Genomic DNA, 15,180 nt, shown 5'->3' on the forward strand with positions numbered 1-15,180 from the left:
ACGTTTTTAAATGAATAAATAAATAATATATAGAGGTGAGAAATAACAGACCTCAACCCTACTGTCCCTCTGCAAATTTGTGTAGAAAGAGTCAATCCCTTACCTCTCTCTAAAAGTACAAAGTTTCAAGAAGTTTAATGAATAGAAGATTGTTGGGGACAATAGATCTGGACAAGGAGAAGAAGTCTGGAGATAAATGTGAGAAGGGAGCGACAGGCAGTAGAAACAAAAGTTAAACTGTTCAAACAGCATTTTCCAGAAGTCTTAAGGTCTTTCCGAGTGTAGCCTTCATTGATTTGAGATCATTCTGTCACTAGAAGGGAAAACCTATAATGGCAGCAGGCCGTAAAAGAGACCCAGTTTGGGAATATTTTAATGAAGTTCCTCTACCTGTGGGTAAGACAGGCATGCGTGCAAAATGCAAATAGTGCAACAAAGAAATGCAAGGCCTGGTTGCCCAAATGAAACATCATGAGAAGTGTTCCTTCTCAGGAGGAAGCTGCGTGGAAGATGTTTGTTTCATCATGTCTGAACATGCAGGATCTTCAGGTTGGTAAACTTTTTAAATTCATACTTCTTTCTTAAGGACTGCCTGTCCTCCTTCTATACTATTCTTGAAGTCTCATGTCTGAGCAAAAAATATAGTTGTTACTCTATGGTACTATCATTTTAGATGCAGTTGTGATAAAAAATAAATAGCTGAAATAGGTAGATCTTCCTTTTACAATTTCACCGTTAAAGTAGTACTGAGTGTTAGTGAATGCAATGAGTAATACGGTAATAATAATTAAATAACTGCATTGACTTATTTTGTTTAGGTGAATCCATCCTCAACATACAGGATTCTGAAGACTATCCACCTTCAAGATCACCATCATTTTCTATAATTTCAGAGTTATCTGCCAAAGATAGTGTTTCAGTCACATCATGTATGTCACAGAGCCATGTATCCACCTGTAGCAAAAAGAAAAAAAATCATCATCCAGAAAAACACTCAGATAAGTTTGTGATAAGAATCAGCAGATTACAAAAAGAGGTAATTGATGAAAAAATTGCCCAGATTGTTTATGCAACAAACTCTCCTTTCCCTATGATTGAGAACCCACACTTCATTAACATGGTTCAGTCATTAAGACCAGGATACAATTCACCCAATAGTGCAGACGTCGCAGGCAAATTGCTAGATAAAGTGTATGAAAGAGAAACTGAGCAGTGTGCAAAAGGTCTAGAGGGTAAAATTGTTAACCTGAGTCTTGATGGTTGGAGCAACGTCCACAATTATCCTGTTGTATGTGCTTGTGTGACAACAGAAGAAGGGAATGTCTTCCTTCCAGAAACAATTGATACATCAGGAAATGCACACATAGCAGAATACTTACAAGAAATAGCAGTAAAAGCTATAACAAACTGTGAAAAAAAAATTCAAATGTATAGTATGCAGCTTGGTCACAGACAATGCTGCAAATGTATCGAAGATTAGAAGAAATTTAGAAGAGAGTCCCAAGCTAATAATATACCGTTGCAGCGCTCATTTGATGCACTTCCTACCTAGCCAAAGACTTCAGTGTTCCAGAAATAAAGGCTAATGCTGAAATTGCAAAATACTTCCGTAACAACCACTTTGCAGCAGCTGCTCTGAAAAAAGTGGGAGGAACCAAGCTAACTCTCCCACAAGACATGCGATGGAACTCAGTAGTGGACTGTTTTGAGCACTTTATCAAGAACGGGCCTAATCTGATGAAGGTCTGTGAACAAAAATCATGAAAAAATAGATGTCACAGCCAAAGTTCTCAACATTGGGCTTAAGAGAAATGTTGAACTCATGCTGAGTACCCTGAAGCCTATTTCTGTAGCCTTGAACAAAATGCAAGGAAATTGCTGTTATTGCTGACGCTGTAGAAATTTGGAAGGAACTGAGTGAGATCTTAAAAAGAGAAACATGCAATGACAGAGTTAAATTACAAGTATTGAAAAAACGAATGGGACAAGCACTATCTCCAGCTCATTTTCTTGCAAATATTCTCAATACTCGGTACCAGGGTCAAACCTTAAAGCTGAAGAAGACATGGACATCCAGCAATCATCCCTCCATAATGCCAACTGTAATAAACTTCAGAGATAAGGGTGAACCATTCAAGAAATATATGTTTGCTGATGATGTTTTAAAGAAAGTCACACCAGCTGGAAGTCACTTAAGCACTTGAATTCAGAGACTGTTGAAGTGATACTCTCACTTTTAACAGCAGTAGCTTCTTTTGACGGTGTAGAAAGAATATTTTCTTTCTTTGGACTAATTCATTCCAAATTGAGAAATTGTTTGGGACCTGAAAAAGCAGGAAAGCTTGTTTTTCTTTACCAGATTATGAACACACAAAAATGAAGGTGAAGATCACTGAGTTAACTGCAGAAGCCAATATTTTAAGTTTCTTATGTTGACCTGGCTGATATAGTCGATTTAATTTTTTTCTTTTAAATATTTAACTATTTTAGTCAAAAACAATTTTAATAAGAAGAAACCTGGTTTTAAAAAACTTGAATGCTTAACTAAATTCAAAAATTCATATGTTCGTTCTGTTAAAATATTATATGTTTGCTGTTGAAGAAAAAAATCCAGACTACATAACGTTTAAATGGTTTTATTTAACTAAAACAACGTCTGTCTGGTGATGGTCTTCTCCTAATACAGCATAGCAAGAAAATCCTCCAAATATTAATGATTAACCTGTTGAATTGGAGGGCTTGTCTACACTGGCAATTTACAGAGCTGCAACTTTCTCGCTCAGGGGTGTGAAAAAATACCCCGAGCGCAGCAAGTTTCAGCGCTGTGAAGTGCCAGTGTAGAGAGTGCACCAGCGCTGGGAGCTACGCCCCCATGGAGGTGGGCTTTTTAGAGCTCTGCCATGACCACACAAGCCATGTTAAAGCGCTGCCACAGAGATAGTTCACCTCCCAATGACTTCATAATATCTGCTTCAATTACCTTTCATAGAATCATAGAACATTAGGGTTGAAAGAGATCTCAGGAGGTCATCTAGTCCAATCCCCTGCTCAAAGCAGGATCAATCCCCAACTAAATCAGCCCAGCCAGGGCTTTGTCAAGCTGGGCCGTAAAAATCTCTAAGGAAGGAGATTCCACCACCTCCCTAGGTAACCCATTCCAGTGCTTCACCATCCTCCTAGTGAAAAAGTGTTTCCTAATATCCATCCTAAACCTCCCCCATTGTAACTTGAGACCATTACTCCTAATGACTTAGTCATCCTTTTAACAGAAAGGGCTTCACAACCTTAACTAAAGTGGAGCTGGTGCCCCCTATAATATCACCATTTGAACTTAAGTTACTTATATTAAACAGAAGAACAGGAGTACTTGTGGCACCTTAGAGACTAACAAATTTATTAGAGCATAAGCTTTCGTGGACTACATTATGCTCTAATAAATTTGTTAGTCTCTAAGGTGCCACAAGTACTCTTGTTCTTCTTTTTGCGGATACAGACTAACACGGCTGCTACTCTGAAACCTGTCATTATATTAAACAGAGATTTGGCTTTGAGCAAACAGTAAAGTGGATCAAAATTAAAAGCTCTCGTGGATAATATACTTGCAGAGAATTTAGTTTTCTGTCTCCACCCCACAAATAGTGGGCAGATGAGGGATGCAAGAAGCTTAGGTTCTTAGTTACATAAAAAGTACTGCCCATTAAGTGATACTAGGTATGCTTTGCTGATTTGCAATAATTGCAATAGATAAAAAGTTAAACATCATTGACAAATACTTTACGCTTGTGAAATGGTTTAGAAGTAATGTATATAGGGAAAAAATTGGTTACATAAAGGTTTTCTTCTCACCCTGAAAGAATTAAAGCAACAATTAAACAATTAAAGTGAAATTTAAACGAGGACTATGTGGAAACTCACAAAGAGTTAAAATATATTGAAAACCAGAGGAGCTATTGGGGGTGTGATAGTGTTCAAATTGCAGGGTAAGAAGAAACCCATTACCAATATTCTGCATAACACTCACTAGAATATTTAAGCTATCATCCCTTGCAGGCTGAAACTTTATTAAAAGTTAGTTCCCTGTAGGGCAGTGGCTCTCAACCAGGGGTCCAGGGCCCACTTGGGGAGCCCAAGCAAGTTTCAGGGGGTCCACCAAGCAGGGCCAGCATTAGACTTGCTGTGGCCCAGGGAAAAAAGCTGACACCCCACCACATGGGGCTGAAGCCTGGGATTCCAAACTGCCACCCAGGGCTGAAGCCTGAGCAACTTAGCTTCACAGGGCCTCCAGGCAACTGCCCTGTTTGCTACCCCCTAATGCTGGCCCTGCCTTTTATATGCAGAAAAAACAGTTGTTGTGGCACAGGTGGGACGTGGAGTTTTTATAGCAGGTTGGGGGGGGGTGGGCTCAGAAAGACTAAGGTTGAGAAACCCTGCTGCAGGGTGTACAAAACTACCATAGGATCCACTGGAGCAACTACTGTGTGGGACTTGCCAGCAAACCCACCAGAGAAGGGGAAGATAATCTCTCCATGGGAGGCATTTACTTGGATGAGCTCAGAAATTTAACTCATGGCTATATCACACAGCTTCTCCAGAATTAATGGACACAAATCTGACATCAGGAATCAAAATACTCAAAAACCAGTGGGAGAACACTTTAACCTGTCTGGTCATTCAGTGACAGACCTGCGGGTGGCTATATTACAACAGAAAAACTTCAAAAACAGACTCCAACGAGAAACTGCTGAGCTAGAATTGATATGCAAACTAGACACAATCAACTCCGGTTTAAATAAGGACTGGGAATGGTTGAGCCATTACAAACATTAAATCTATCTCCCCTTGTAAGTATTCTCACACTTGTTATCTAACTGTCTGTCTGTACTCGGCTAGCTTGATTATCACTTCAAAAGTTTTTTTTCTCTTAATTAATTGGCCTCTCAGAGGTGGTAAGACAACTCCCACCTGTTTATGCTCTCTGTATGTGTGTATATATATCTCCTCAATATATGTTCCATTCTATATGCATCCGAAGAAGTGGGCTGTAGTCCACGAAAGCTTATGCTCTAATAAATTTGTTAGTCTCTAAGGTGCCACAAGTCCTCCTGTTCTTCTTTTTACAGCTTCTCCAGTAACGCAAGACAATCCCAGACTGAGCAGAGGACCATGTGCATGTCCTTGACACAAAAGGAGATTTGGCACACTAGAAATGTTTTGAATAATCTATCTATGCTCAAGCAGTCCTCAGTGGAAGACGCTCAATTCCACACAAAAAGCATCACATTCTTTGGGGAAAAAAATGTAAGGGGCATATAATACATTTGCTGCCCACTAGGTGGGTGCACTACTCCCACAGGGGTAACAAATACTTAGCTACCCTAAACAAAAAAGTATTACAAGAAACTATGGCTTTAAATTAAAAGAACCATTTGCAGGCAGCCATTTGAACAGCAGAGAACAAGTCCATAAGCTCAGATCTGGGTAAACTGGTGCCAACTATTAATGGCTTCTCCCAGTGTTAAGAGAGAGAGACACACAAACATGAAAGAGGTTTAAGTGCTGTTCGTCCTACTGCATTTCAAAATTCAAAATGTTTCTTGAATTCAAGGATATACTCGTAGGGCTGGTCTACACTACACCATTATTTATTCATACTATAGAATCATCTAAAGCAGGGGTGGCCAACCTGTGGCTCCGGAGCCACATGCGGCTCTTCAGACATTAATATGTGGCTCCTTGTATAGGCACCAACTCTGGGGCTGGAGCTACAGGTGCCAACTTTCCAATGTGCCAGGGGGTGCTCGCTGCTCAACCCCTGGCTCTGCCGCAGGCCCTGCCCCCACTCCACCCCTTCCAGCCCTCTCCCCTGAGCCTGCCATGCCCTCGCTCCTGCACGCCATGAAACAGCTGATCCGGAAGCGCAGAGAGTGACGGGGAGGCAGTGGGAGGGGGGAAAGGAGGAAGGCTGCTGATGTATTACTGTGGTTCTTTGGCAATGTACATTGGTAAATTCTGGCTCCTTCTCAGGCTCAGGTTGGCCAGCCCTGATCTAAAGGCTTCAACTGGTATCAGAGCCACATTGTGCTAGGTATTGTATATACATACTGTGAGGCAGCCCTTGCCATGAGGAGTTTTCAATCTAACTAGACAAGAGTCAGACAAGGGGAGAAAGAGAAGTATTACCATCATCTTACAGATGGGGAAACACAGCAGTGGCACACTCAGATCAGGAGCAGTGGGGTAGTTCTGCTACCTTCTCTGCCTCCTGCCTGACTCTTTCCACCAGTGCTATGAAAAGCAGGTAAAAGGGAGGACTGTGATAGCTGTCCCTGTGCCAAAGAACCTGCTGTTCTTCTGAGAGGCTCATGTCCAGCGAGATCTCTATTGGACCTGGGTTCTGCAGAGGAGGGGAGTCAGCTTCCCCTAAGCCATTTATGGGGGGCAGGTATTATTCTGCGAATACTATGAAGGGAGAGTAATACTTTTGGGGAGCCGGAATGGGAGGGATCAAGATGGCTGCCCTAACTCTCAGCTATCTCCCTGTACTGCCCACGCTGCATCCCCTATGCCAGTGGAAACCAAACTCTTTCCCCACAAGCCCCCTCAAGATCTAGACTAGCTTCAGACTGGCAAACTGACTCAGGAGCAGGACTAGGAGTCCCACTACTGGCCCATCTACAGCTGTTATTATCCTTCTTCTCCACAAACCTTGCCTCCTGCTTTTCATCTGAAGTAATGGAGTCAGACAGGGAGGAGGTGAATGGCAGCTTCAGGCAGGTTAGAAGCAAAGCTGTCAGCTTGTTTGTCTGATAAAGACCCAGTGCTAGGTAACAGGGACCTTGCTCTGGCTAAAATGACAATCCTTCATTTGGGCTGGAGCAGGACTTTGCAAGGGAGGGGAGCCATGAGGGGTGTTTAAGAGGGGGTAATGAGGAATAATACTTTGGGAGAAAGGGTGTAAATCTGATGCAGACATGACCACTCCAACCCCTTTACATGCATTCTATAGGATTGCTCCCCAAGTCCCACCACTTACTCACCTCTGCCTTCTGTAATTGTCTAAGCATGCATGCACAGAACAGATGATATCACTGGCTCTCTACAGGCTGGTTTTGGAATAAAGCACAGCACAGGAGAGCAAAAGTCACTGCCAAAAGATACTCGAGGCGCCCAAGGTGAAAATAAGTGAAGTTCTACTGAATAAGCTGCAATAGTTCCACTTATCTCATTCCAGCTCTTTTTGGAGCAATGTAATGTTGTTTGAGCCTTACGAGAAGCATACCATTTTCAGAGGACTAACTGATGTTCTTAATGACAAGTGTCTGAAAATTGAACTAGAAACACACAGAATTTCAAAAAAGGAACAATTTAAAAAAATCTTTTTAAAAAGAATGATTACTTTCTTTACAGTAACTGTGGTTCTTTGAGGTGTTTTGTCCATGTGGATACAGTTAAAGCATGCAAGCACACCACATGAGACTGGAATCTTTTGACCAGCAATGTCTTTTGGGGCCCCATCTGCATCTTGCATATTCTTGTATCCCCCTCCAACCCCAATGGTACATAGGGCAGAGCAGCCCCAAACGCCTCAATTCCATTATTCAGGGTATGTCTACACTACAGCAGCACAGCTATGGCAATGCAGCTGTACCGCTGTAGAGTAGACACTTCCTACATCAACAGAAAGGGTTTTTCCATCAATGAAGTTAATTCACCTCTCCAAGAGATTGTAGCTAAGTCAAATAAATAATTCTTCCGTCGCCCTAGCTACATCTACGCTGGGGGTTAGATCAATCTAACTACATTGCACATAGTATGAAATTTTTCACAACCCTAAGCAACAAAGCTAGATTGATCTAATTTTTAAGCGCACAACAGGTCTAATTCAGAATCCCAGCATATCTGAACTCTGAGGAAGTGGCAATGGAGGGAGCACATTGGGATCCATACAGACAAAATATCTTGAAGAACTACATTGACCATTCTTTCTTCTTTGAGTCTTTGGCTGTGTGATTCCCTCTTATGACTAGTTCGCAATTCCCAGATTAATACAAAGGTCTGAGAAATCCTACCTAACTATACCTAGGTAAATAAGGATCTAAGAACAGGTCTTAGATACAGCATCTGATCTAGACACCAAATCTAGGCCACAAAGCTTGGTAAAGGTATGGGCTAAGCTTAAAGTGGTTGCCCTGATACAGGAATAGTTGTCAGGTATGCTGAGGAGGTTGCCTGGGCTCTAATTGAGTGCCCTGATGCTTGAAGGAAGGAGCATATATGCTGCTAGTTGATAAATTGTGATCTGCTATGTGTTCCACTTGGGTTTGAGTGTGAGTTAAGAAAAACGGGGAGGTTGATAGTTTTGTTTAAAATAAAATAGGACACCACCTTGGTGAGGAATTCAGTACCATCTTATCCATGTGGAAGACAATGGGGGGGGGAGAGAGAAATGGGAGGATGTCAATCATTAGTGCTTTAGTCTCACTAACTCTCCTGCCGGAGGCAATAGCCACCAGTTCCACAGTTTTGAATGTGAGATGGTGAGGAAAGCACTTAGATAAGGAGTGTAAAGATGGATTCCATAAGGTCCATAAGAAATACACAAGTTCTCCATAATCAAACATCTGTAGAGCCAAAAGAGTTCCTACAGCATTAGGTGCACTGGCCTCTACCACTGGAGCTAAGGGAAGTGCTCTGTAAACTGACAGGTAGAGAAGGACCTTTATATTCCTTCAGACAGTCAATAAAGGACAACATGCTCACAGAAAACACATACTATGTTAACCTGTGCCCACTAAAATCAATGATTGCCAGAGAAAGCAATAGAAGTAGGACTGACCACAAAGGTATCCACAACAGGAACAATTAATAAATCTGGTTAACTACAATCCTACACCATCACCTGCAATACTGCCAGTGCATGAGGTTTCAAGGAGATTAAGCTATATAGAGAATATCAAGGAATAGCAACAAGATATTTATGATAATGAAAGAGAAAAGACAGTAAAGTCAAATGTTCTCCTTAGCCTTCAATGTTAATTGGCAATTTTCCAGGCAAACTCTCTGGTTCCAAAATCAACTATGGAAAAGCCGATGTATGTCAGTAGAGTAATGCTTTGGAAAAAGTTGTGTTTATACTTGACACTGATTGCACCTATACAAATATTTAATTCCAATACATCTACTAGTTCTGTACTGAAGCCTAAGACCTTGGTACAACAGACAAACACTTTTTATATTAAAAACTAACAGATTTATTTGGACATAAGCTTTTGTGGGTAAAAACCCACTTCTTCAGATGCATGGAGTAAAAATTACAGAACAGGCATAAATTGCCACGGGACTTCCTTTTACGGGGGGGGTGGATACAGACTAACACAGCTACCCCTCTGATACTTTTTATATATTGTTTTATTTTTAAACATTACATGAAAGTCGCAAGTGATGGGGCTATCCTTTTTGGAAAATCCAGGCTAGTAAGAAAAATACAAGTAAACCATAAGAGCTACACTTTCCTTTTCTTAATTTCATTACTCCTAGTTTACACCCTGTCAGACAATGCAAAACCAAGAGTGCTAATTACACCACTTAAATATTTAAAGACTTAACATGTCTCTTTAGTCAAGCTCCACACATTTAGCTTTTACTATTCCCTCTTAAATTAATACTTCCAGCCAGTTTAACCCTTTGTTCTTTGTGTGTCCCAAGCCATACAGAGTTGCATAAAGGAAAAAGATATGCACTTGTAGATGAGATTTGGGGGAGGGGAAACATAGCTTGAAGCAAACTCCTCAGAGCAACTCAGGGAGAAAGGGAAAAACAACAGAGCACCCCACTTCTCAACGGCCAGGAGGCTCTGCATATGGGAAAAAAGATCGGAAACCCCTTTTCCCTCCCAGCAGATGAGGATGCAGTGGAGCTGCCAGTGCCTCTGACACAGACTAGCCAGAACTTTATACAAAAGACGGAGGCTCCAGGCGGGGCCAAGGGGAAGCGCTGCATGAAGAGGGAGTAGGGAGCCTAGGCTCTCCATTGGGGCCCCCACCCGCCGGTCACGCCTGCCTAGGTGATGAGCACATCCCCGAATAGGAGCCGCCTGGGCGAAGAGGGGGGGCTCCCGGAGGGACAGCGCTCCGGGCTCTGACTGTGGCCCTGGGAAGCAGGTCGGTGAATAGGGACGGAGGCAGCCCGGAGACGGGGGCCCGGCCCTGGCTGCCCCTCACCGTGCGGAGTCTCCCCTTGGGCCGGCAGCCGCCTGCGGCCGTGCAGGGAGTCTGTACTGCAAGGCAAAGGCCTGGACTCACCCTCGGTCACCTCCAGCACCTTCACCTGCTCCTCTGCGGCCGCACGCACGCCCTGCACCGGACACAGGATGCCGGTCAACGTCTCCACCAGCGCCTCCTTCAGGCCCTGCGCCACCAGCCCCGCGGCCGCCATCCCGCCACAGCTCCGGCCAGCAGTCTCCACAGTACGGGCCGCCGCGCGCGCCAAACGCACACACGTCACGCAACGACGGCACGCGGCGCCTCCGAGGGAAGATGGGAGCCGCGCACAGCGCCCCCGCAGGCCGGCGGGGAACTGCATGTGTGAGGCTGTGGGGCCGTGAGCAGGGAGTTCTGGGGCGGGTACAATCCGCACTCGGCCCCGTGTGCGGTGTGCCTGTGCATGACGTGCCCTGTGAGCGGTGCCCGCAGAAGCCTGAGCAGGGTCATCGCCTCAGCTGTGCAACCCTCACTTTCTTAAAACCTTATTTTTCTTACACGTCATATTTTATTTTTTTCAAAAACAATTGAACAAATAGAAATTGTACCACGTTGACCCCCAACCTAGGTTGTCAGATTTGCCCTTTTTATCAACCCTACAAACTTCTGCCACTGAAGCTAAGAGAAGAATTGGTAGCAGTAGAAGACGGTTACCCTCTGTGTGAACCTGCTACTTTTCCAAGGGGGTTTCATAGATAATTTGCTGACAGCAGTGGAATATTAAACCCCCTACTCCAAATCATAGAGGCACTAGACCTTCTCACTAAAATAGTTGTAAGATATTTTTTTAACCTGGGCAAAACAATGTATTTTCCCCTAACAGTCTCAGGAGCAGATGAACTGGATAGTTCAGAAATTCTTATCTTGATGCATACACCTGGCTGGCATAGAAAATTTCAGCCCAATCTGTTAAGATTGGCAAAGTTATTAAAAAATAGCAAAAGGATCTTACAATGTGCAGTGTTGGGCAACCTTAACTAACCACAGTGCTACTGTAACCCATGTGCCTAATAGGGAGATAGCCCTTTAAGAAACCCATTGAGGGAGTTAGGAGTGAGCTGTGTCTGGGTCATTGTTGCTGGGCAGATTAAGCACTCAACATACAGAAGTTTATGGAATTGAGTGTGGTAGTTTTGGGTCTGCTCCAGTAGGTTCCCTGTTGCTGGAGTCAGACTCCATGAGGGTGAGCAGTCAGGGTAGCTGCTTTGCAGAAGGCCACCTGCCCTGTGTGAGTTGGGAAAAGCTGAGCCCAGGAGCAAGAAGCAGGCTGGTGTCCCTAACTCTGAAGCATTTTGCAGCAGGTTAGTGATATTATTAACCTTCTAACAGGGAAGTATGGGCAATGCTAATTATAACAAGGGGAAACTGGAAGGGGGAAAATAACTTCTATTTTAATTGTATGCTTTGAATGTTGTTTTGATTGTAGCCAAAATGTTCTAGTTAAATGGTCTCAACTAGTCACCAACTTTTCTTTAAATGTAGTAATGCGGAAGGAGTCATTTCTATTTTGCTATTCTCAGTTTTGTATTGTCTTGTAATAGGGTTTTCTTTAAATCTATACACTTAACTGAGTGACTGGTTAATCTGTTAGCTGACTGGCTAGCAGTGATTTCAGCAGAGGAAGAGTCTGCATGGATTCCAACTGATGATTCCTACAAGCAAGTGAAGGAAAGATGTTGTTTTAGACTCAGTAGACTGTATAGATCTTCAGAGTAGCAGCCGTGTTAGTCTGTATCCGCTTATGCTCTAATAAATTTGTTAGTCTCTAAGGTGCCACAAGTACTCCTGTTTTGTATAGATCTTGGTGATCAAAGACTCTGAGGCCTGGTCTACACTAGGCGTTTATGTCGAAGTTAGCGCCGTTACATCGAATTAACCCTGCACCCGTCCACACCACGAAGCTATTTAGTTCGACATAGAGGTCTCTTTAATTCGACTTCTGTACTCCTCCCCGACGAGGGGAGTAGCGCTAAATTCAACATGGCCATGTTGAATTAGGCTAGGTGTGGATGGAAATCGACGCTAATAGCTCCGGGAGCTATCCCACAGTGCACCACTCTGTTGACGCTCTGGACAGCAGTCCGAGCTCGGATGCTCTGACCAGCCACACAGGAAAAGCCCCGGGAAAATTTGAATTTGAATTCCTTTTCCTGTCTGGGCAGTTTGAATCTCATTTCCTGTCTGGACATCGTGGCGAGCTCAGCAGCACTGGCAACGATGCAGAGCTCTCCAGCAGTGATGGCCGTGCAATCTCAGAATAGAAAGAGGGCCCCAGCATGGACTGATCGGGAAGTCTTGGATCTGATCGCTGTGTGGGGCGATGAGTCCGTGCTTTCCGAGCTGCGCTCCAAGAAACTGAATGCAAAGATCTACGAGAAGATCTCTAAAGACATGTCAGAGAGAGGATACAGCCGGGATGCAATGCAGTGCCGCGTGAAAATCAAGGAGCTGAGACAAGGCTACCAGAAGACCAAAGAGGCAAACGGACGCTCCGGATCCCATCCCCAGACATCCCGTTTCTACGAGGCACTGCATTCCATCCTAGGTGCGGCCGCCACCACTACCCCACCACTGACCGTGGACTCTGAGGATGGGATATTGTCCACGGCCGGTTCCTCGGACATGTTAGCGGACGGGGAAGATGAGGAAGGAGATGAGGAGGACGAGGCAGTCGACAGCGCTTACAATGCTGATTTCCCCGACAGCCAGGATCTCTTCATCACCCTTACAGAGATCCCCTACCAACCGTCCCCAGCCGTTAACCCGGACACAGAATCTGGGGAAGGATCAGCCAGTAAGCGTTGTAAACATCTAAACATTTATTTTTAACAGAACAGGAATATTAACAACAACAACAATGGTTTTCTCATGATTAGTTTGCCCTAGGCACTTAACGTTTCAGTCCTGGGCAGTGCAACTATTGAAAAAAAATCTAACAATGTCCGGTTTAGCATGATTGTCCTGCCCAAACCGCTCTACTGTTTAGTCACTGCCAGTGCAGCTAGAGTAAAATGCGGTCTATATGTCCGGGGATAGAGCAGAAATCCTCCTGGGACATCTCGATGAAGCTCTCCTGGAGGTAATTGGAAAGCCGTTGCATCAGGTTCCTGGGGAGAGCGGCCTTATTGGGTCCTCCGTAGTATGAAACGTTTCCGCGCCACGAGACAATCAAGTACTCAGGGATCATTGCTCTGCACAGCAGGGCGGCATACGGCCCTGGTCTTTGGAGGCTTTCCCGAAGCATTCTTTCTTTCTCGCTGTCTGAGATCCTCATGAGGGTGATGTCGCTCATGGTGACCTGCTTTGAATTAGGTAGGGGAATGTTAGTGTTGGGACTGCTTGCCCGTTCCTTTACAGAACTGTAACCACTGGTTTGCGGCCACGCGGTGGAGGCGGGAGAGGGGCAGCCTACAGGGATCGTTCCCGGGGACAGCCGCGAGGGGGTGGGACAGGGGCAGAGTTCCTGCTTGCCGGATTGCTGGCAGCAGGGACTGACATTGCTTTCAATGTGAAATGAGGCCAGTGCTAATATTAAAGTTTTAAGCTGCCACAAGTCTACGGCTTACCATGTCTGCCTGCTACAGAAATTCCGGTGTCCTGCCCCGCTTCTCAAATCTGCTGTGCAAGACCCCAGGCACTGACTGCGAAGGCCGAGAATTCGACCTTGTGCTGAGTGCGCATGTGATAGGTGCTGTGCATGGTCTTGTTCACAAAGACTATGTTCTTTGTTCACAACTACATTTATCTTTCTGAGGAATTCACTCCCTTTTTCCCATTCCCACAGCCACATCTGCGACTGTCTCACAACCTAGCCTGTCATCACACTCCCAGAGGCTAGCGCAGATTAGGTGTAGGAAGAAGAGGACACGGGAGGACATGTTCTCGGAGCTTATGGCCTGCTCCCGAGCCCAGGCAGCACAGCAGACCCAGTGGCGGGAGAACTTGTCCCAAATGCACCAAGCAAACATGGATCGGGACGAGAGGTGGCGGCAGGAAGACCAGCAGGCGACTCAAACGCTGCTTGGACTACTGAGGGAGCAAACGGACACGCTCCGGCGCCTTGTGGATGTTCTGCAGGAACGGAGGCAGGAGGACAGAGCCCCGCTGCAGTCTATCTGTAACCGCCCTCCCCCGCCACCAAGTCCCATACCCTCCTCACCGAAAGTGCAAAGAAGGAGGGGCGGCAGAGTCCGTGCTAACTCTCACTCCACCCCTGCAGAGAGCTCTAGTAGTAGAAGGCTCTCATTCCCCAAAATTTGACAAGTTCTTTCCTTCCCGCCTCACAGAAGCCCCCGTCCAAGTTTCACCTCCCAGTTCCATGTGTAGTTGCTAATAAAAAATATGTTTCTGTTAATTACTGTTTCCATCATGTTCTTTTGGAGGAGGGGGGGAAGGGGGTTGGTAATTGGACAGGACAGTCACCTTTGGCAGGGTACATAGGCGGGGGCAGGTCCAGCAGCAGGGCACATACACAGTGCAGTGACTAGTTACCCTGGTCAGTCTGGGAGGTGGTTTTCATGTTCTGTGGTGGGGGGTGGGTTGCTCTGTGACTTTGTGGCGGGGGAGGGCAGTTACAGATCTTATGCGGCGGTCCTTATCCTGGATCACAGAGCCACGCAGCAGGGGATCTGTAACCGTCCTCCCCCTGCCACAAAGTCACATCGCCCCCCCATACACACAGTCCTGATCAGGAGGGGTGACAGGCTCCATTGAAACAACCAGTCCACCACAGCGGAGCCTGTCAATCCTGGAGTTTAGAAGCTTCATTTGCGTCAGTACACTACACCCGCTCCCCACCACAGTCTGCGTCCCAGTTTTAAAACATTCCCGCGAAAACAGTAATAAAGACAACGGTGTTCATTAACAAAGTAGAAGTGATTTTATTTCTAAACGTGTGTTGGAAGGGGGTGAAGGGGGTATG

The 15,180-nt window shown here is 45.0% G+C and overlaps 2 protein-coding genes across 24 annotated transcripts in view; one reads left to right on the forward strand and one right to left on the reverse strand.

Annotated features, from left to right (window-relative positions):
- The window catches only part of IPO9 (importin 9), a 257,420-nt gene extending 246,824 nt beyond the window's left edge, over window positions 1-10,596 (reverse strand). For 5 of the 23 annotated variants that reach the window (XM_065595116.1, XM_065595111.1, XM_065595108.1 and 2 more), the window contains exons 1-2: window positions 10,302-10,462; window positions 840-954 (exon numbers count right to left, since the gene is read on the reverse strand). In XM_065595116.1, the coding sequence (XP_065451188.1) occupies window positions 840-878 (39 nt within the window). In that variant the 5' untranslated portion in view covers window positions 879-954; window positions 10,302-10,462. Of the gene's footprint in view, window positions 1-839; window positions 955-10,301 lie in introns of all 23 variants that reach the window. The other 18 variants (XM_065595107.1, XM_005311759.4, XM_005311758.4 and 15 more) reach the window with 15 other exon arrangements.
- A 1,736-nt stretch (window positions 10,597-12,332) lies between these two features.
- LOC135983408 (uncharacterized) lies at window positions 12,333-14,582 on the forward strand. The gene is made up of 2 exons (XM_065595123.1): window positions 12,333-13,053; window positions 14,044-14,582. Exons 1-2 carry the CDS (start codon window positions 12,477-12,479, stop codon window positions 14,517-14,519), a joined length of 1,053 nt encoding a protein of 350 aa, XP_065451195.1. The 5' UTR covers window positions 12,333-12,476; the 3' UTR covers window positions 14,520-14,582.
- The last annotated feature ends 598 nt before the right edge of the window (window positions 14,583-15,180 follow it).

This window comes from Chrysemys picta, chromosome 4, assembly GCF_011386835.1.
Source record: "Chrysemys picta bellii isolate R12L10 chromosome 4, ASM1138683v2, whole genome shotgun sequence".
Lineage (NCBI taxonomy): Eukaryota > Metazoa > Chordata > Testudines > Emydidae > Chrysemys > Chrysemys picta.

Coding starts and splice junctions, on each gene's coding strand:
- LOC135983408 (XM_065595123.1), top strand. CDS start 12,477: ATGCAGAGCTCTCCAGCAGTGATGGCCGTGCAATCTCAGAATAGAAAG. Junction 13,054..14,043: donor ATCTGGGGAAGGATCAGCCA/GTAAGCGTTGTA, acceptor CCATTCCCACAG/CCACATCTGCGACTGTCTCA.